We start from the raw sequence: 20,483 nt of genomic DNA on the forward strand, positions 1-20,483 counted from the left end.
TGTTTCTTCTTCCCAGTACCCCCCATGTTATCCATGAAAGAATGTCCTGCATAACCCTCGTGTTATCCATGTAGGAATGTCCTGGGAAGGTGTCCTGAGGTGTTTCCCATTGGCCTTTGTTAACCTCTTCTTGTGATTGGGTGTTTCTGTAAGCCCCTTGAGACTTCTAATTGGTTACTCTGTGAATCCTCCTAAACCCTATAAATGTAACATCCCCCACAATAAACACTCTCTTGCCTCCTCTCCACGCCCGGTGTCCTGTCTCCCTGCCGGCCATGGGGCCACGTGCAGGGGGGGAGGGGAGGGCACCTCTCCCCTCCAGGCTCAGGGCCAGAAGAAAACCCTGAAGAAACCCCTGGAGTTCCCTTTCCCCATCCTTCAAGGCGTTGGAATGGTTCTTCAGATGGAAATGGAACTAGAACTGGGCTGCCCCACGCCATGGGTGGGGAAAGGGATCCAGAAAACACAGCAGTGGATCAATCAGCAGAAAACAATGGCATTCTCCACTGGAGAGTTAGACAAGTAGTGTAAGACTGCAATGATTTCTCCCTTAATAAAGGGAAAAAATACCAATCTCACTCTTGTTTTCTTCATCTATAAAAAAGTCTACTCTCAACAAAACCTCCAAGACTTTGAAGCAATTCAATGTAATTTTTTGCAATATACTTATTTATGAGAGTGAAGAAGACACATATTGTGCTTTTTCATGTGCAAATCTTAAGATAGAGAACTGTAGTGTTACTGATCTCTTAAATTATTACAATCTCCCCTGATTAAGCTTCTTTAGAAGTGTATTGGTCATGTTCTAATACAACATCACTGTCACCAACTGTTCAATTGTCTGACCAAGATAAACAAATACAAAGAAAAAAAAGTAAATATAGTTACAGCCTAGTTAGATGGATACAAGACTGGTAGATAAAATGAAGTACTCCTAAGAATTTGCAGCAAAAAAGATCTTTCCACAAATTAGATGCTCTCTGACAGTAGGATCTCAAAGACCCACTATCAAATATAGAAAGGGTATAAGCCCACAATATCTGATATAAACTACCTTCTTTTTTTTTGGTCATTTGTCTAAAAATATGAAAGATTATATGTACAGAAGCTTGACAAAGGTTTTCCTTCTCCGCATTGGAAGAACAAAATTGTCTTGATTAGCCTTACCCCTGAAGGTACTGGTTAGATTTATTTACTAAATAAGTTTTAAGGACCTTTATCTGGCATCGAGGCCAAGTGGCATGGAACAGCCCATATCTGTACCATAAAGTCTTTTATCTCCCAAAACAGGTGGCTCTAATCAAACCACGTGCTGGGAAGATTCCCAGGCTCATGTGAACTCCTAAACTGTGCCTGGGAATTGTATGAAAGAGTGCAAGTGAACTGGGCCAAAGCCATGCAAAGTGGCACATTCCAATATCTGGGATTGCTCCCAGACATTGCAAACCACCAGCAAGAATGTACCTAAAATTTCACGATATACTAAACCTCTACTAACATTTGTGATGATCTGAATAAACCTCACTATTTTACTTTATATTTTTGCAGAGAATTTTGACAGGTAAAGTTTTGGCAGAAACTATGCCAGGTTATATTGTATCTGCTGATGACAGCAGCCAACAAGCAAAATGAGAGTGTTTAAATAAAACAAACTATGACATGGATTACATAGGTATTGAGCTCTCTTTGCTATTCACTACTGATTCTCCAAATAAAGGATAAAATTTGCATTGAGAGGTCTCTAATGGCAAAACTGTAACAATTTCAAGTCTAGCTGCTCTAGTTGCCACCAAAACAAAACAATGTAACTGAGAAGACAAAGGAGACTTTAAAGTGAAAAGGTATCTGCATGTGTGAATATGAGCTGGTGTGGCAGCATCCAGAAACCTGTCTGAATTTATCTTCATTTGCGGGAAAATTTTTTCCAGCGCTATATATTTTTTAGACTGTGTCTCTTCTAAGAAAGAAGCATTTTATTTTTTTTTTTTTGAAGAGGATATAGTGAGTCTTTGTATAAAATCATCGAGTTTGGTAGTATGAATCAAAGCAGTAGACAGTGATTCCAGAATTTACTTTTAAAATCAAACAAGCATTGACATTTTTTTATTTAAGAACCAAAAGCAAGAATCTCTTGAAACACAACCTATATTTGGTAAAAGATAAGTCCAACGTGAATTAGAACCATATCAGCAGCATTACAGCAATGAATCCTAAGCATGCAGCCAATGCCAAAAACTGCACCAATTTCCACAAAGTTAGTGAAGGCCTCTATTTGTGTTACAACTAAGATACATTATTAAGATAATCTGTAAAATTGTTTAAAGATTGCTTATGGAAAAATATGCTATGAGAGTAAATGCTCAATAGTATTAAGTGTTTACAAATTGCCAATTCAATGCATTAATTCTGTCAAATACTCCTTTGCATTGGTTACCTCAAAGCTTTTTGTCAGATCAGTTTCCTTAGCCTGGGCTGCTAACAGAGTCTGCTCTGCTCTGCACAGCTTCTGGGTGAGATCACTGGTATCGTGTTCCAGGTGTTGTTTCACTGCCATTACCTGTAAGAATGTTGAAAATGGACACTGTACTCACAGGCATATATAAAACTTTTTTCTTTAAACTGCCATTCTTGAACTCCAACATTCTATTACAAAATGAAACTACATTTTATCCCAACAAGAAACAAAGGTTGCTCTACTGTTGTTCAGAAAATAGTTGCTTATTGCCTTTCCACTCACTCCTTCGCCTCTGACCAAAAAAGTGGTATGTCTCTAAAATACATGTATTTCTAGACTGTCTGAAATCAGATTAATACATCCAACTTGCAGCTACATCACCACATTGATATCTGTAGGATACAAATGACAATGGCCTTTCTGATTCATGTAGCATATTACAAATTTAGGATCATAACTGCACTTACTGTTCCATTGACACAGATTTTATAAAAAATGAACAGGTTTTAGCTCTTTCAAAACGCTATAAACGCTATAACACTCCAAATTAAAAAGGTGGTAAATGCCGTTATTGGGTCAAAAAAGCAAAAAAAGTCTACTCTGAGGTCATTAGGTAATAAATTACCTTACTTGGAGAAAGAACTAGAAGGCACCTATTTTCCTCTCCATGAAATCATGCTTCCTTTGGTAAGCATATACAAAAGAATGTGCATATAAAGAAGTCTCCACTGAAAACATTTGACTGAATGTATTCCCATGGCTATATTTCTGAAATAAAACAAGCCTGTAAGAAAGCTGTAGGCAGTTTTGGAAATGCTGTTTCAGTTCAGGTTGTCTGTTAGTGGGGCTTCTTAATATAAATTTCAAGAACTTGTGGCCTTTTTTAGAAATTCATTTAGCTGTGTTGCTTGAGAGGTCCTCTTAAGTTTTTTGAGGATTTCAGAACACTCCTCTTTTCTGGTCACCCACTCTCATGGCTTGTGCTGCTTTCTAACTTCCTGCAATTTGTGAATTTTTGACAACTAATGTGTTCTAATAGCTAGTTGCTGCCAAAGCTGTGGATGACCTCCTTCTTACTGACATTTCTCCTTACACAAGCCCTGACACTCATTTAATTTTGTGGCGAACCAGTTCAAGGAGTTAAACTAATTGCAAACACTTGGGCTATTTATATGTATACACATGTGCTAATTTACATATAATATTTTCTTTGTTCTTTTATGTCTTCTATCAGCTCTCTGCAGGATCACATGAGGGGTGGCATTGCTAAAATAGAAGTACCAGGAGTGCATGGGCTGGGGTATATGAAAAGGGGATGTTTTTCCAAAGGCAACAGACCTGTCAATCAGCAGCTCTATCATCAAGCTGCTCCTCTGCATGTTTTTTACATAAAGTGTGCCTTGTGATCAGCCTTAGTTGCTCCTCTCTCAAACAGATTTATTTTACCTGCACTGTCTGCATTCACATATCCTTCCCTGTAAAAAGTGGACTAGGCCCAAATTTTAAAAGCTATAATTCACATTTAATACATAATATTTCAGTGAGAAATGGTAAATACAAAACAGAAAATACAAACTGTAAAAACATTAATACAAGATCCCATATTAAGTACTTTTTCCTTTAGGTATAATTAAATGAAGGCAGTAGTGTTGAGGCAACTAAATACCAGTTCTAGTAGCAGATTTTAATATTAAAAAAAAAAAAATCCTACTTTGTCAAATTCTGCCTGCAGAATGTTGAAGTCATTTTTGGCTTGCTGTAGCTCCTGATTCAGTTTGCTTCTTATCTGGTTGCATTGCTGATCCAGTGTTTGTAAGGAGCGTTGCTGACAAGAGAGTTCCTAGAAAACAGTGGTACAGTAGCAAAGAAATAAACACATGACCATGACAAGTCTCTGTTTTGGTTACCGGAGCAATAACAACTGATTTTTATTAGGAGGTACTGCCTGCTCAGAGACACTTGTCTTACACAGCAAACAACAGTTAAAAAGCAGCTGCAAACATCACATAGGCAAGAATGGCCTTAACCCAACTTATGTCATCTGCTTAAGAACTTCATTATGCAACAGTCCTATCACAGAAAGGGAAAAAAATAATCTAAAACCAGTGAAAGTAATAGAGTTAAAATTTTTCATATTAAAGATACACTTCTTATAAGAATTACATTACAATACATGTGGACAAGTTCATCTTCTGCTATTACGTACCATACTGGAAGGTTGATTTTTTTTTCTCATGAAAAGAAAATAGTCATATTACCTAGCATAGGACTGAGCAATAAGATAATCTTAGAAACAAGATAATCTTACAAAGGCAGTCACAAAAGCTGCACAAAAATTAGTGTTCCCAAAACAGAATTTCAGAAATCTATAGAAGGACAATATAGTACATGTGGATCTTAAAACATGACAAGTAGACATTCATTAGGATAAACAGTTGTACTTGCAATTTCTCATGAGGTCTGTTCCTATGCCTTTGGACCTTATAGTTTTGATGTTGCACAGATTTCAGAGGTTTATTAGGATGTAAAACAATAAGAGGCATGAGGGTAATAAAAAGCAGTGAAGGAAAAATCCAAGCATATTTATCAGCAATAACAGTTATGCAAAAGTTGCAATAGGTTCTACAAATTCTAAGATCCTTGTGACGGGGAAGAGGGGCAACAAAGCTCTTGTACTTCTCTTTAATTAGAGTATAGTTACTTCATGCAGACAAGCTGCTTCACTAAAAGACACAATACCATACTGTTAGTAGTAAAAAAAATTAAAGAGGAAAACGAAAAAAAAAGGAAAAGAAACATTCACAGTGAAGGAACTAGAGCTGACATTTATTTGCAATGTGGCCCTAGGTCCCAGGTGCATGAATGCCCTGCACACAGGCCACTGTATTTTAGTCAGTCATATCTGTGAAATAATGCCAACATTCTGCTCAAGAGCAAAAACAGCACAAGAGACACAAGCACTTCCTACACCAGTAAGACATCCAACGAACAAATAGCTAGTGTTCATTAGGGAAAGTATGGATGAGCGTAGAACTATCATAAACAGAAAACAAAGAAAGATCAATGTCTAATATGTGTGTATGTATATATATATAAATATATATAAAATTTAGTATTTCTCAACTGAAAAGCAGATACACAAGATAAAACAAGTGATTTAATCTCCTAGAGAAGTCAAAATTAAAAAGCTCTCCTTGCCTTACCTGTTGGTATTCCTTTTCCTTTGCCTTTATTTTCTGTTCTAAAGACTGACGAACACTCTCAGCATTTTGTCTTTGGCAGTTCAGTTCTTCTGACAATCTTTTTACCTTTTGCTCCATCATTTGGACCTATAATAATTTAGTTATCAAACAAAAGTGTTAAAGATGTAAGTTATGTTTCACTTAAATGTATAAGCACTCATATAAAAAAGACTGCTTTCAGCTACTGAATGTTTTAGCATTCATATAACCAGCATAACTTTAGCTGGTACCATATAAATTCTTAGCAATCCAAAGTATTAAGCTCATATTTGCTTATGTTAGTGAGAAAAAAAAATATATATATACACAGACGCGATAATAAAAACACCTTCAGAAAAACACTGTCTTTGACAGTCTACAGAAATATACTGTATCTGGCACCAAAAACAGACTATATTTTCAGTACCTCAGTTTGCTGCCAAATAAAGAATGACTGCTAACTGCTAAGCAACTACATGTTTAGATGGAAAATAACTCAATATTCCACTGAATTTCAGAGTGATTCAGCATGTTGATTTGGATAGGAAAAAAGAGGCAACTATCTTAGTGTACAACAACAACAAAAGAGCGTTTTTCAAAATTTAAACTTTAATTAAAAAAAAAAATCAGTAGCCTATCTTCTAGGCAACCTCCATGTTAAGAGTATGTCAGCTTCTTATCTAACTCACTTGATTATGTTAATATTATGCCACCCAACAGAATGAAGCATTCCCCACCTAACTGCCTGAACAGAAAAATGTATTTTTATTCCAAATTCAATCTGTTAATGCAAAATATGTACTTTTTTCACCCCAGAGAGTAAGAAAAGGGTGAATGGGACTCTTTCTTTTTCCAGCCACAAGAGTTTTTTAATGAGTTAGTGAAACAGCAGTCATAAGAAAATAAGAACCAGGTAGTAGTATTGGGATGTCAGGTTATTAGACACAGACTGCAGGGATCATGAGCTCCTGGTAAGATAACATGAAAACTTGACTGCAGAAAGGCTGCAGACCTCACAAGAAGTGAAAAGACTTGATAACACAGAGGCGGTGCTGTGGTCAAGGTCTGTGAACAGCACAGTGACAGACAAGTGCACAAGAGGCAAGCCAGTATTAAATTCAGGCTACAAGGAAGGAAACTAAAATCCAAAATCTCAGTGCAGTTCTACATCCAAAGTCCAGGGGATGCAGGTAGAGATCCAATTCCAGTGCAAGAAAGAAGAAACAGAACAGGAAGGAGCCATCTTCAGATGGCAGGACCAAAGGAACCTTCTGGGGCAAGATGCTGCACTGCACCTTAGGGATGGACTGCATCTCAACTCAAATGGTGGCAATCCCACTCTTCCTTATCCTTCTCCAGGCATGTTTCTAGCTCCAAAACCCTGCCCCTTCCCTTTTGCTGGATTTAATCTCCTTTGATTCCTTAGTAAAACAATTCAGCTCTCTTAAACCTGTAGAAAACGAACAAGGCAAAACTAAATACATAATATCCTAATCCCTTAAGAAGTTGAATCAAGTCATCTGGGGAATTAAATAAATGAAAATAAAGACTTTTTCAGAGAAATTGAGATGTCAGATTGAGTCAGTTGTCTTCTCACAAGCTCACCATGATGACAGTGCCTTTATGAAGTCAATGGACTATATCAAGAGTATGATTTTACCTTACTCCCAGCCAAGACTTCCCCTAAACCAGAGCTAACAATAGCCAAATGTTGATGTCTCTCTGAAAAGGCAGAGTGATCAAGGTTTACGTGTAAACATGCAAAGGTTTTCTTTTTAAGGACCAATACAGGAGCTGTGTGAAGAAGAAGCTTACCACTATACTTTGGTAGCATGAAGAAACTTGCTGGCAAACATGGATAACAATTATTATACCCAGAGAAGATACACACAGAAACATCTTTTTCCCTATCCTGTAGATGAACCAAACTAGTGGGAAAAAAAACCCTAAAAAGATAGATGGAAATACGGAGATTCAGGGAATTATGACATCTGTGTACTAATTTCAAATTTGTCAAGTGTTGTGAAAAAGGACTTTAGGTAGGTAATGCAACTTGATTAATCAAAAAAAAAAAAGAAAACTTCTTACTTGTTACCTTCTGCAGTTTGAATTAAATTATTTTAAGCACTGGCATTCTCCTCTTCTTTGCATGATTATGAGAGAAAACCTGAACCATTTCAGATTTTTATACACAGATATCTTTTTATTTATATATGCTCTGTAAATTTTTGACTTAGCAAATTGTACTATCCTATTGTTTTTTCACTATTAATCCAAACTCCTTAGAATTAAGTTGTGAAATTACATTTAGAAACTGCATCTATTCTCAGTCTTGCACTGCATTTTTACCTAGACTTTATTTAACACAACCAATTTACAACACAAAGACTATGCCCCACAACATCCTGTAGTAAAAGCAACAGATTCTGATTTTCACCAAAGTCGCATGACAGTCTCTTTCAGGCCAGAAATTGCCACCAGATGTCATTGTTGCTCTATGTAACTTGACCAGAAAATATTTTCAGAATTCAAGTCAGTCTTACCTGAGTATAAAAAATATTTCTTCAGGTCATGTAAGAACCTTCCAGAAAATGGGCGACTGCTTATAAGTATTAATGTTTTTACAGGTAATACATATCAAACTAGCATATACTTCTCCAAATTGATCCTCAGCAAATGTTCAAAAACTTAAGTCTTGAGAACCTTGGTTCTTACTAAAATGGCTGAAAACTGACACACATGAATACTGGCAATGAATTGTAAGGACAGTCAGATATGTAATGCAGCATTTTACCTGTGTGGTAGCTTGATCCAGTTGTGTTCTCGTTTGAGTCAGTTTATCTCTGGTTTTGTTCAGAGCTTTATCCTTCTCTGTTAATTCTAACTTCATTCTGTCCAGCTCCAGTTCAGTCTCTTGATGTTTATTCACATGGGATCTGCTCACTTTTTCTTGAGCTTGCAGTTGTTGTTCAAGGTCTTTAATAGCGGAATTTAGCTCTGAATTTTAAAAAAGTAAAAATTAAAGATACTTTCTGCTTTGGAAGGTATGTCTTCCACATACTCAAATTTCCAAGTGTCTTACACCTTCTAAAATATTTAGTATATTTGATAAGTACCCAAGTTCCTGACACAGGCAGACACCCTCTAAAATGTTCAGCAAGTTAAAAGTTTTAACTGCCTTCTACTACTACATGGATGACTAAAACTATAAAGATTTAAAGACAGTTGACTCTAAATCAATAATTCCCACTATGTGAGAACACAGTAACATGCAAGCTCAGGAACAAATGCTGCAAAGACAAAGACAATTTGTTCCTCTGCTGGTGTGGGTTTTTTTTTGGTTTTGTTCCTGGTTTTAAACATGCAGAAACATGTCATTAGACATATCTATTACATTTTTTTATTAATTTTAAAAGGAAAGATATCCACTACAAACATTTGTTTGGGGCAACTGTGAGTCTTTGCTTCCAGAAAACTTTTCAAATATCGGGCATCTGTAAATGCACCATTTCATATTTTAATCTTTTTCATGTCTCAAAGCTAAACCAAGTAGTCTTGTCACAATATACATCAGCAAGAGTTTATCTTATCTTCCAAAAGCCATAACATAATTTGCACTAGAGATCATAAGTCAGCTACACGGAGCATTATACAAAATTTTTTTCGTAATTAATTTTCCTTTGTTAAAAATATTCCTGTCTTCCTGTTTCTGAGTTTATATAGCTTCCAAGTTGAAAATGTCACCTAAATTGTTTTATGTGTAGCTATTTGAATGAACAGTTTGGAGAGTATAGAAACAGTTAGTGTAAAAGCTGTCCAAAGAGTCTAAATAGTAGGCTTAAGCAAATGTTCACCTAATCCACAAGAAAAAAACTATTTTCTCTCTTACAACTATCACATATCAGGAATGAGAATTCCTTCATGTCTATATGTGCAATATAAGACCATATCTTGCTTTTTCATTGTACTTTTTGCATCATACTTCATTTTGTGCTTCCAGTAGCATCCCTTATGAATCAACTCAGTTATGCATTAAGCATGTTCAAACACTGAATTTTTAATACAATTATTGCTTAGCCATAAATCTCAATAGTATACAAAATTAAGGAAGCAATGTGATAGAACTTAACAGCAAAATGTAATGATATTCTGAAAAGCGTTCTAACTCTGTTTTAAGAGAATTGCTCCATGAGCAGTGAGATTAATGGAGAAGGATATTTTTCCTTTTAGATGATGTCCCTTACTAACCCCAAAAATATAAACTGCTCCCTTCTGGTTCTCACACCCCTTACGTAGAAGATACCACAGCTTGTAGATAAGCTCTGAGCACTGGTTGATCATTGACAATAAACAAACCAGCAGCCAACAGGGCCAGCTGCCAAAGGCAACAACAAGTATCTTTCTCTTTTCCTTGCTAAAGCACTCATTTCAATACCTCGCTTCTAGCCACACACCAGCTTTCATGAAACCATATGGGAGTCTGCCACTGGGTCTTGAAGAAATAAATCAGATACCTTGGTTCTGTGCTTTTAGCTGAATCACGAGCGAAGAATTACAATTCTCAAAAAAGCTGTTGTCAAACTCATTCTTCTCTGATATTATACTAGAATTTGTTTCTTTTTCCCCTAGAAAAGAGGATGCTGCAGAACTTCCCCTTGCAGGTGTTTCTTGATTTCTAGATGGTGTCTTTTCTTGTTGCCATGAAAACACAGATGAGGAAGCCTGATGCCGAGCAATCTCTCTGTGACTCAGAGAGCTTTGAGAATGAGGTTGATTTATTTTCTGTGTCCAAAAAAGAAAAGGATGCACCTTTACATATGTTTCTATATCTAACATATAACTAAATAATTAATTTATTATTAAGTAGCTAATAGGTCATCATCATTTCATGTTGTTGCACTGTCACATCATCCACCAGTGCAAACTACTGATTCACGTAATTATTTTTTATGCTATATAAATTAAATAACTTTAGTCCAAGTATCCAAGGATAGCTGATACTTATAAACACAAACCAGGATCTCCAGAAAAGTAGTTTTACCTGTGTATCTTTAAAGGGGAAGTACACAGATTTTTGTCTTTTTCAAGAGATATCCCATTGTTCACATCCTAAATTTTTCAAAATTGAAGCCTATGTTTCTGCAAGCAAGTACTGACACAAGTAAGATGCAAAAAAATGAAGTCTAAACTAACATATCTGATATCTTACTCACATTTATTTCTTCTGGGCAAACACACGTAAATTCAAAACAGATTCATTTATTTAAACTTATAAACACAGAGTACCCCAAAACTGCAAGAATAAAATACAGCAGGTACCAGCTTGCAACCTCTTCCCATAGAAAAATTAAACAGAGCCAAAACAGTAGGGTTTTTTCTCCTTCTTAAATGCAAAAAAAAAAAAAACAAAAACACAACCAAAAAAACCCACCAAACCAACGAAACCTCAAACAGTAAAGACCCTATTGAATTTTTACTGGATTTTCAAATGCCTCTCATTTGAATTACTTTTTTCTTAAACTAAATCCCTAAACCATGTAATACCCAGTGTGACTTCTCAGTCACACTGCAATGAGAGAATATAGTGTTATCTAGGAATAACTGTGCCAAGACCAGAAATCTACATTATATTGTCCAGAATGCTGTGTTCAATCCTGTAAAGTAACTTATTAACAGATAAAGAGCATAAAAACCTAACCATGCATGCAGTAATCATTTCCCTTACATGCCATTTAAATTTACGGAGTTTCTGAGACAAAAGTTTGAATCCAGGAAATTAATGGGGAAATTGATACTCATTTTTACTGAAATAAAATGAGTATCACTTCACACACTTCATGTGTGCTTTCTTTTTTGGACCTATTTGTATTTTGGCCTTTTTACAATACTCTTTGACAAAGAGTTCTGCCATGTAACAGAGTACAGTGATATAAAATAGGATTTGTTCTGAGCATGCAGATCAGGTACTTTATGCCTTATGAAAAGTAGGAAAATGACTATTTCCTGTTTCCTCTCTTGATCCTCACTCCTCACTCCTCTTTGTACCATCCATTTGTACCATGTGTTTGGAGATGAGAGGAACAAACTGGCAAGGAATATTCAAGATGTGAGGGTCATTTGGTTACATATGGACAAAGAATATTTTCTCATTAGTTCTTAATGCTTTCCCTAAAAAATTCTTTCTCATTACTGCTGAACACAATATTGAAGTATTCAGAATACTGGCCACAATGACTACTGAAATGTTTCCTGGAATCATGTAGTTAGATTTGGAATCTGAATGTGTCAAGTATTCATTTTTCAAATTATATTTTCCATATGCATTACTTTAACTTTTTTTTTTTTTAAGCCAAATTTTACTTGTCATCTTAATTATTGCAATTATTTAGTGTTGCAAAATACTGTGTGGTCTTTAACCATATTATTCAACTCTTTTTCAGAACACTAATGAATATGCTGAGTAGCACAGTTCTCTTTACCAAGCCTTTTCAGGCTCCTCTGTTGATCGTTCCCCAGCTTTAAAAACTGACCATTTATTGCCACTGAGCTCAATCTTTAAATTTGCAAGATCTCCCCTTATCAAAATTTTTCCTTTTTATCAATGTTTTGTGGATATCCAACAACATTATACTGAATCACACTTAACTCATACATTTTCTGATTTATTCTTAAAAAAAACTCAAAAGGTCTGAAAATATATGAGGCATGATATCCCTTTACCAGTAAACGGTTGATCTTTTCTCCATACACCACACACACACAAGCACCAATAAACATATTGGTTCATGTTTCTAACAATTTGTCCAGGACAAAATGTTGGCCTGACTAAACTACATTTCCAGGAATCAGCACTGTAAATTATTTTTGTTGGGTTTTTTTAAAGTCATCATCCTTGCCCCCTTCCAGTGTCAAGAGAAGAATGAGGTAAGTTGCAAATCACAGTGATTCAGTAGTCCCACACTGCAGTGCCCTATCAATTAATGAGTAAATATTCTCTGTATCTGGTGACTTTTTTTTAAATTACTATTCATTTTATCAACCTAATTTAAAACTACTTCTGACTTTTCAATTTGAAGCTATGCCACAGATTTAACCCCAGTGAAGAAAGGCTCTGACACAGAAAAGTTTTTAAACCTTTACATAGTAAATGCCAAATAAAAAAATTATTTCCCATTTTCTGCAATGGCTTTTTCATTGAGGGCTTTCACAACTTATTCATCTTGTTTTCAGAAATTAGCTAATACAGTTCCTCCTACCTATGTGTTTCTATTTTCTAGGTATGAATTATTTCTTTCAAGTTTTCAAGGCTATTTTATTATGCTATCATTTTTAACTTGGCATAAGTGACCCTGTTTTCTCTTGTCCTTGCTTGCATGAGACTTCCAGTTTTTAAAGGGTGAGTTCTCATTTTTAATGTCCTTCTTTACTATTCAAAGATGCTGGCTTTTCTGAATTCTCCAAGATTCCTTCCAAATGACAGTACACAAGTACACACAGATTAATTCTCTTTTTCTTTTTTTTTTTTAATTATAGTTTAGGTAATGTAGAATATATTTCACTAGTTTTCCACTTCATTTTCCAAGTTTACTCATTAGTTACTTTCTTAGATATCACACATACCATTCCTAAGAGGTACTTACCTTAAGCTGGATGGTTCTCAGCTGTAATTCTAGCTCTTTATTTTCTTGTACTTTTTTCTTGTATTTTTCTTCTAGCTCTTCAAACTTAGCACCTACCAAGACATGATGTTTACTTCTCAAAATCTGCTTTAGTACATAGGCAATCTTTTCTAGCCTACTGCTATCACAGGAATTATAAAAATGAACAGCTATTAGAAGTGTCAGATCATGAGGAAGAAATTAACTGTATATACATTATGTTCAGTAATTTAGGACCTCAAACTATACTGGTGGGATATCTGAAAGCTACTACTAGAATGAAAACACAACTGATAAAAGTAGGGGTCCAAGGTCAGAATTTTATTTTTTTAATCCCTTTCTAAAAAATACAGACACACATTAAAAATATATATATATAACACAGAGGTGTTGTGTTATATATATAAACGTACATATAGATTTCATCTTTTCTTCTGAAGTTTTCCTATCAGCAGCTCAAAAGCATTAATATTGCTAAGAAATTCCAAGAAAATAAGGTTGTATCTTTTCCTTGAGATTCCAAATTGATTTCCTTGATTTTTCAAATATAAGGGGAATTGGACAAAGAATTTGTTTAGGACTGATCCTAAAAAGAGTTATAAGGTCACTCCTGAAGCCTCCTTTTCGCCAGGCTAAACCCCCACAGGTTCCTCAGCTGTTCCTCATCAGATTTGTGCTCCAGACCCTTCCCCAGCTCCATTGCCCTTCTCTGAACACACTCCAACACCTCAATGTCTTGAAGTGAGAGGCCCAAAACTGAACACAGGATTTGAGGTGTGGCCTCACCAGTGCCAAGTACAGGGGGACAATCCCTTCCCTAGTCCTGCTGGCCAGAAGCCTTTGGTCTTCTTGGCCACCTGGGCACCCTGCTGGCTCTCGTTCAGCTGTCAACCAGCAGCCCCAGGTCCTTTTCTGCCAGGTAGCTTTCCAGACACTCTTCCCCAGCCTGTAGTGCTCCCTGAGGTTATTATGACCCAAGTTTAGGACCCGGCACTCGGTCTTGTTGAATTTTATCCAACTGGCCTCAGCCCATCGATCCAGCCTGTCCAGATCCTTCTGCAGGGCCTTCTTGCCCTCAAGCAGATCAGCAATCCTGTCCAACTCAGTGTCATCTGTAAACTTGCTGAGGGTGAATTCGATTCTCTCACCCAAGTCTTGATAAAGGTATTAAACAGAACTCACCCCAATACTGAACACTGGGGAACAATACTAGTGACCAGCTGGATTTAACTCCATTCACCTCCACTCTCTGGGCCTGGTCATCCAGTCAGTTTTTTAACCAATCCAGACAGGATTTTTAATTGTAATGGGTCCCTTCCAACTTGAAATATTCTAGGATTCAACGATCCTAATGAATTTAAAACTCCAGCTTTCAAAAGAAAAAAATCTCTCCAGGAATACAATTTTAAATACAGTTATTTAAATAATTTTAATCTATTCCCTATTTCAGGAATGCCATGCTTATTGGAATACTTGACATTGCCATTAACTGCACCCCTTTTCAGGTATGTATAAAGAAAGTAAAAAGAACAAGAGTGTAAGAGAGTACATCAGATTCCCCAATGGAGTAAGACTAAGATGCCAAACTCATGGAACGTTTGTTCACAGTCCAGAAAGAGGTAAACAGTATGTGCAATATTGAACACATCAAAGTTTCTCAGCATAGAAAGCATAAGGGTGTCTGACTACAGAACTTCTCCAGTTAAGGAAACTTCCTTTTGCTTTTTCCAAGTATTCAAGTACTCATTCAAGTATTTTAAGTCTATTTGATGTCACTAATTTTAAGACAGAAGTGATGCTTTGAAATGGATAGTGTATAAACTGTGCAGATTATCATACACAATAATAGCCTAAATAAAATATAAATTTCCAAGGGAATAAGACATGTGACTGTTGACTGCATTAGTTGTACATGAAGAAAGAAACTTGCTCCCCACTACATGAAGGGAAGAGCTGATGCTAGAACAGGCATTCAAAAGATTGTTGCAGTCTGTTGTTCCTATTATTCCATGTCCATCAATGTAGCAGCGAAAAGATGTAATATTTGTGATGTGTTCAATCTGCACTAATAATTTTTAAAATTGAAACCTGTGGTGCTACAAATTAGACACTCTCATAATAACCTGTATAATAGAGCCTAGGTAACTCAGTACAAGTGTAATGTTCAAAATACTCCACCTTCCAAGAAAACTGACAGTTAACTATTTGTGCTAGATGAAGAAAGGAATCATTTACCATTATTACTTTGAACTGGTGTTAAAGGAGCAGTAAAACTTTGCTGTGGAGTGCCACTGAGTGATACATCTCCTGCAATCGATGCTTGCTGACTCCTCTCTAGCTCACATTTGTATCTGTTTAGGATAGAAGCAGAAGCACAAATTAATATTGAAAATTAAAGGTCAATTTTCTTTTTTTTAAGAGCTTAAAATACACTAATACATTATACAATTCTAAGAACTTAGTTTAAAGATCAAGTCAAAATACATCCACTGAAAATTTTTAGGTCGTGTAACACCTAAAGAATATATGAAGAATATATTTTATTTAGAGTTTCAACATACGTGATCAACTACATAGAAGACAAAGTCAAAAAACAAAACCAAAGCCCAAGCAGATGAAAATCAGTTGGAACTGCTTTGGGTCTCACTGTATGAAGCTGCAGTCCAGCTAAACTAACCCTGACCCAAAGCACTGTAAACACTGAGATAATTAAAACGCTTACTCTTCAGTAAACATCTTTATGGTAGGAAACACACAATGTATATGCTTATATGCTATGTTCCAATACTACACACTGAGAAAACTATGCACACCTCATGAAAACAGAAGGCAATAACTCTCCACTTGACAGTGTAGTTTTCATGTATTCCATTTACATCACCACCCAAAACACCACAGCAGACCATGCACTCGAGGGACTTTTGTGAGCATGAAGAGTTACAAGCCCACCCAAAGAAACCATCTAACTATTTTAGAGGCTACATAGTAACTTTCGTCCTCCTCAGCCAGCACAGGCTGATAAGACAATAGTTCTAGGCTGTAGCCCATTGCATTAGTGACTCCACAACTTGCCTTTCCATTTTCCCCTCTTTTACAGCACACCACCAAGAACTCCTCTCCCAGTAGATTGTCAGTTGGTATGAAGTGGCAAATTATCAGGTATCAGCATAAAACAAAATGCAGCCAAATACAAAACCAAAAACAACTGCCAATAATAAGTTACATGTAGTAACTGTTGATCTTTTGTAGTGGACAGCTCTGTAAAGTAATATAATAGGAAGGAGAGAACTCAGCAAACTGGACTTAATTTTGGGAACAGATAAGTGACATAAATTATTTTGTTGTATTATTTCTCACAGCAGTCAAACGCTTCAACTATCCTTAGTTTTCCCAAAAAGGGGCAAAGAGAAAAAAGAAACCCAAACAGAAAGACCAACACAGCTTCTTCTTTATTTGTTTCTATTAGGACATGTATGAGGCATGCCACGCAAAAGTTAAAGGAAGCAGGCATACTTCAAGCCCTGAAAAAAATGCAAACAAACTAGAAAACTAAAACCCACCGAACAGATATAAATACCTCAAGCCATCAAGAAAGCTGGTATCCCAGACTTACCCCTCTCTGTGGCAAAAATTCTGCATTACTAGTACTAGGACAATGGTTTATTGCATAGGCAGGACACTCAGCCTTATGACACACACTGTTTCAGAAATCCTTTTATTCAAGAATGGAAGGTGCCTCTAGTATGAGAGCAAGTTTAACAGATGAGAGCACTCCCTTCACTGTGTGCAAGTGCTCCACTTGTGTAGCACCCTTAGGTGAGGGATGGTAGATGTGCCTGCGCTACAGAAGATTCTTTTGTTGCATGAATTGCATTCCACCTCTACAGACAGTACACAAGACACTACCTCAGCAATAGCAGTGTTTACAAGTTGAGGTGTTATAAATTAGGCACCACTTTACCAAAGCAACTGGATTCTATGACTCAGTCACAGGCCCATTACTTCTGGCAGCTTCCTCTTAGACTCCAATAGATGTTCATGCCTCCTTCTTTCAGTGTTCATGTTTTATTGGTAGACTTCACCTTACAGAGTGAATTGTCCATGTACTTTCCTCACAACTCCAAGTTCTTTGCAGGTTATTTTTACCAAGTATGTCAGTTGTGCCAGCTTTTTTGTTTGTTAAAAAAACCCAAAAAAACCAAAACCAAAACAACAAAAAACCACAAAATGAATGGCTCTATTTTCACATGACATTGCAGAATTCTCTTGAATTAAACAGGAACTACAGGTACTAACTGCTTCAAGTGGTACAAAGGTTTGTGTAGAAGTCTGTATAAAAAATATTTTGAGATTTCAGTCACAAAATCTGAATGAAGTATGATATGAAGGGAAACGAAAAGATCATGAAAGACATACTAAACAATCAAAACATGTCAAAATAACCACTGTACATAGGTCCTCACCTTTTCAGTTCTTGTTCTAGCCTTTCAATGTCTTTCTTGCTGGAATTCAGCTGACCTGACTGAATGTTGACCTGAGATTCTTTTACTTGAAGATCATGTGAAATTTTCTGCTTTGCTTTCTCAAGATTATCACACAATTCCATCAAGCTCTGGTTTTCTCTTTTTAGTATTGCAGACTCATTTTTTTCATTTTCAACCTAGTTGGAATATAAAGACATCTTTGAGATTATAAAGTCCTCTCCATCCTTCTGTGCAATTACAATTGTTTTAGTAACACAAAGTTTACAGTGTTATTTTATTCCTAATATTTCAAAATCCTGACAGCTCTAAAAACCTTCAGATATACACTTTATTTAACTATTTTTATGTATGAAAAAACCCACATTTCCTAAAATTCAACTCAGTGACTTTAAAAATTTTTATTTATTGACTAGACACAAACTCATCAAAAAACCCATCAGTCCGTAAAAACTAATAATCATTGTACAGTCCTTGCATAGTGAGTCAAGAGTCACAGCTCTGAAGATGGAGCCTGGCAATAAAGATGTCCTTCTCCTCTCTGGAGAAGCATGTGGGGGGCAGGCTTCATTTTTGGCACAATGCTATTCTTTTGACTGAAAAATAGTGAGTATTAGCTGCTGCTTCTGAGAGTTTTAAAGCTTCTTTTTGTTTGGACAACACAGCAGTTCCTTGGAATGGTTGAAGTAAGTACCTGGAAAGTCATGGGGAAGAAACTCAAAAGAAAACTACAATGTTTAAGACATTTGCTAGAAAGTTGTAGCAACCTAAAGTAAATAAAAGGCAACCTTTCTAAATCACCTCTTTTTTGTAGTCAAATATTACAAAACAAAAACTGAACCAAATGGGTCACACCTATCTGAAGCATGGCAGAACCCTGACCAAGAGGGTCTCTGGTTTCCTGGTTAGAGGGCTGACAGGGTAGAGTCAGATGAGGTGTAAAATTATAGCCCTAAAAATGAAAAGTAACACCAAATTCCAAAACCCTGGTCTCTACAGGGAAAAAACCAGGGAATTACATAAACCAAGTAAAAGATTATAGGTATCTGTGGTGAAGGTGAAACAGGAAGACGCTGCCAACTCTGCAGGTTTGTAATCTAAAGCAGGCCCACCCGTTATCAAGGTTTTTAATAGGCATAACAATAAAAAATTTATTTTCCCAGTCATAAAGAGCTGTAGGAAAACCTCAAAGTACGCGTAAACACGTGGAGGTGGACAATCGTGCCAGAATAGGAAGAAGGAATTCTATTAACAATCAATAAGAACGAAGCAAAGGGGAGAATATGACGAGTATGAGGTAAAATGAAGATAAACAGTTAATATTTCTATGCTACCTTTCCCATCAGTCAGTGGGAAGAAACAAAACACTAACCCATCCCCTAATAGCAGCCAGATAATAAATCTTTATAACTGCATTTGGCATGCAGAATAGCATTTTAGGTTACCTTTTGTTTCTGTTTTTGCAAAGCTGCCTCCAAAGTCTCTAACTGGTATTGCCTTTGCTGGCGCTCCTTTTTAAGCTTATCGACTTGACTTTCCAGCTCATGGATCTTCTGAAGGACTCTGGGGGAGAGGCCTTCTTTCCATTCCTCCACAGCCCAGCTCATATTGACCAGATTCTTGTTTCCAACAGCTATGCCTGAAACACAAAGACAGCTACAATTAGACCTTCAAAACTATTAAATAAGCTTTGCTTTTAAATTAATTGAACTTTTAAGCTTAGCAGCGATTAGAATACAGCATTCCATAATCGTGCAGGCTTCCTGATCTAAATTTTAAATATTAGTGCTTTAAATAAAGCACCAACTTATAATATTGTCCTATTTTGACACACTTGTACGCAGGCAGGGGGGGATTTTGAAGCCTCTCTTTAATCAACCTCCAACCTGCAACAGCGGGGTTTATACCCTTATAGCTGCGTTTGACAGCTGTATTTCAGAGAGCATCTGTCCACGTCTTATATCGATGTTGCAGAGCCAGCGCCGCTCACGCCGTACTTCGGCGGCGTCTCACCCTTGCGAGAACTCGCGGCTCTGTGAGAGGGGTCAGCGACGCTTCTTTATTCCCAGAAGCCTTTTAAAGCAACGCGGATGAAACCGGGGGACACCTCAGAGTAACTAAAACTAGAGACGACGACGGACAGGCGGACCGACACCGTCCAGGACCAGAGGGCTGCCTGTCACCCCCAGCCGTCCCCGAGTGCTTGCTCGCTCGCCCACTCACTCACTGTTAAATGCCGTCCGGAGCCTGGCGGCAGTGACCGAAGCTCCGGTGGCTCGTGTCGCCGTCCCTGTCGGTGTCCGCGTCGGTGTCCCTATCCCTGTCGGTGTCCCTGTCGGTGTCCCTGTCCCTATCTCTGTCCCTGTCGGTGTCCGTGTCCCTGCCGGCGTCCCTGTCCCGGCTCCCGCCGCACCTCAAACCCGCCGCCACCGCCCCGCGGCCGTTTGTGCCCGCCCCCCCACGAGGCCCTCAGAGCGCTGATTGGCCCGACTGCGACGCCGCTCGCCACGCCCCCTTCGCCTTACCACCAATGAGAGCGCGCCGCTGGGCCGCTGGCCCTCACGACTGGCTGGTTCGGAAGCGTTTAAACTCCATTGGAGGCGGCGGCGCAGGGGCGGGGCGGCCCCGGAAGCTTTTTTGCCCGCAGTTGGGCGGGGCGGCCCCGAAG

General features: G+C 37.4%; 1 protein-coding gene across 2 annotated transcripts in view; it reads right to left on the reverse strand.

Annotated features, from left to right (window-relative positions):
- Positions 1-20,214, reverse strand: part of CENPF (centromere protein F) — a 57,734-nt gene extending 37,520 nt beyond the window's left edge. Inside the window, exons 1-11 of one of the 2 annotated variants that reach the window (XM_027641649.1) lie at positions 20,185-20,214; positions 20,043-20,118; positions 19,261-19,454; positions 17,798-17,994; positions 15,570-15,685; positions 13,317-13,408; positions 10,191-10,458; positions 8,471-8,673; positions 5,659-5,784; positions 4,167-4,295; positions 2,435-2,557 (exon numbers count right to left, since the gene is read on the reverse strand). In XM_027641649.1, coding sequence (XP_027497450.1) covers positions 2,435-2,557; positions 4,167-4,295; positions 5,659-5,784; positions 8,471-8,673; positions 10,191-10,458; positions 13,317-13,408; positions 15,570-15,685; positions 17,798-17,994; positions 19,261-19,422 — 1,416 coding nt within the window. In that variant the 5' untranslated portion in view covers positions 19,423-19,454; positions 20,043-20,118; positions 20,185-20,214. Of the gene's footprint in view, positions 1-2,434; positions 2,558-4,166; positions 4,296-5,658; positions 5,785-8,470; positions 8,674-10,190; positions 10,459-13,316; positions 13,409-15,569; positions 15,686-17,797; positions 17,995-19,260; positions 19,455-20,042; positions 20,150-20,184 lie in introns of those variants that run through there. The other variant, XM_027641648.1, reaches the window with a different exon arrangement.
- Positions 20,215-20,483: the final 269 nt, after the last annotated feature.

This window comes from Corapipo altera, unplaced genomic scaffold, assembly GCF_003945725.1.
Source record: "Corapipo altera isolate COAL_440 unplaced genomic scaffold, ASM394572v1 48b, whole genome shotgun sequence".
Classification (NCBI taxonomy): domain Eukaryota; kingdom Metazoa; phylum Chordata; class Aves; order Passeriformes; family Pipridae; genus Corapipo; species Corapipo altera.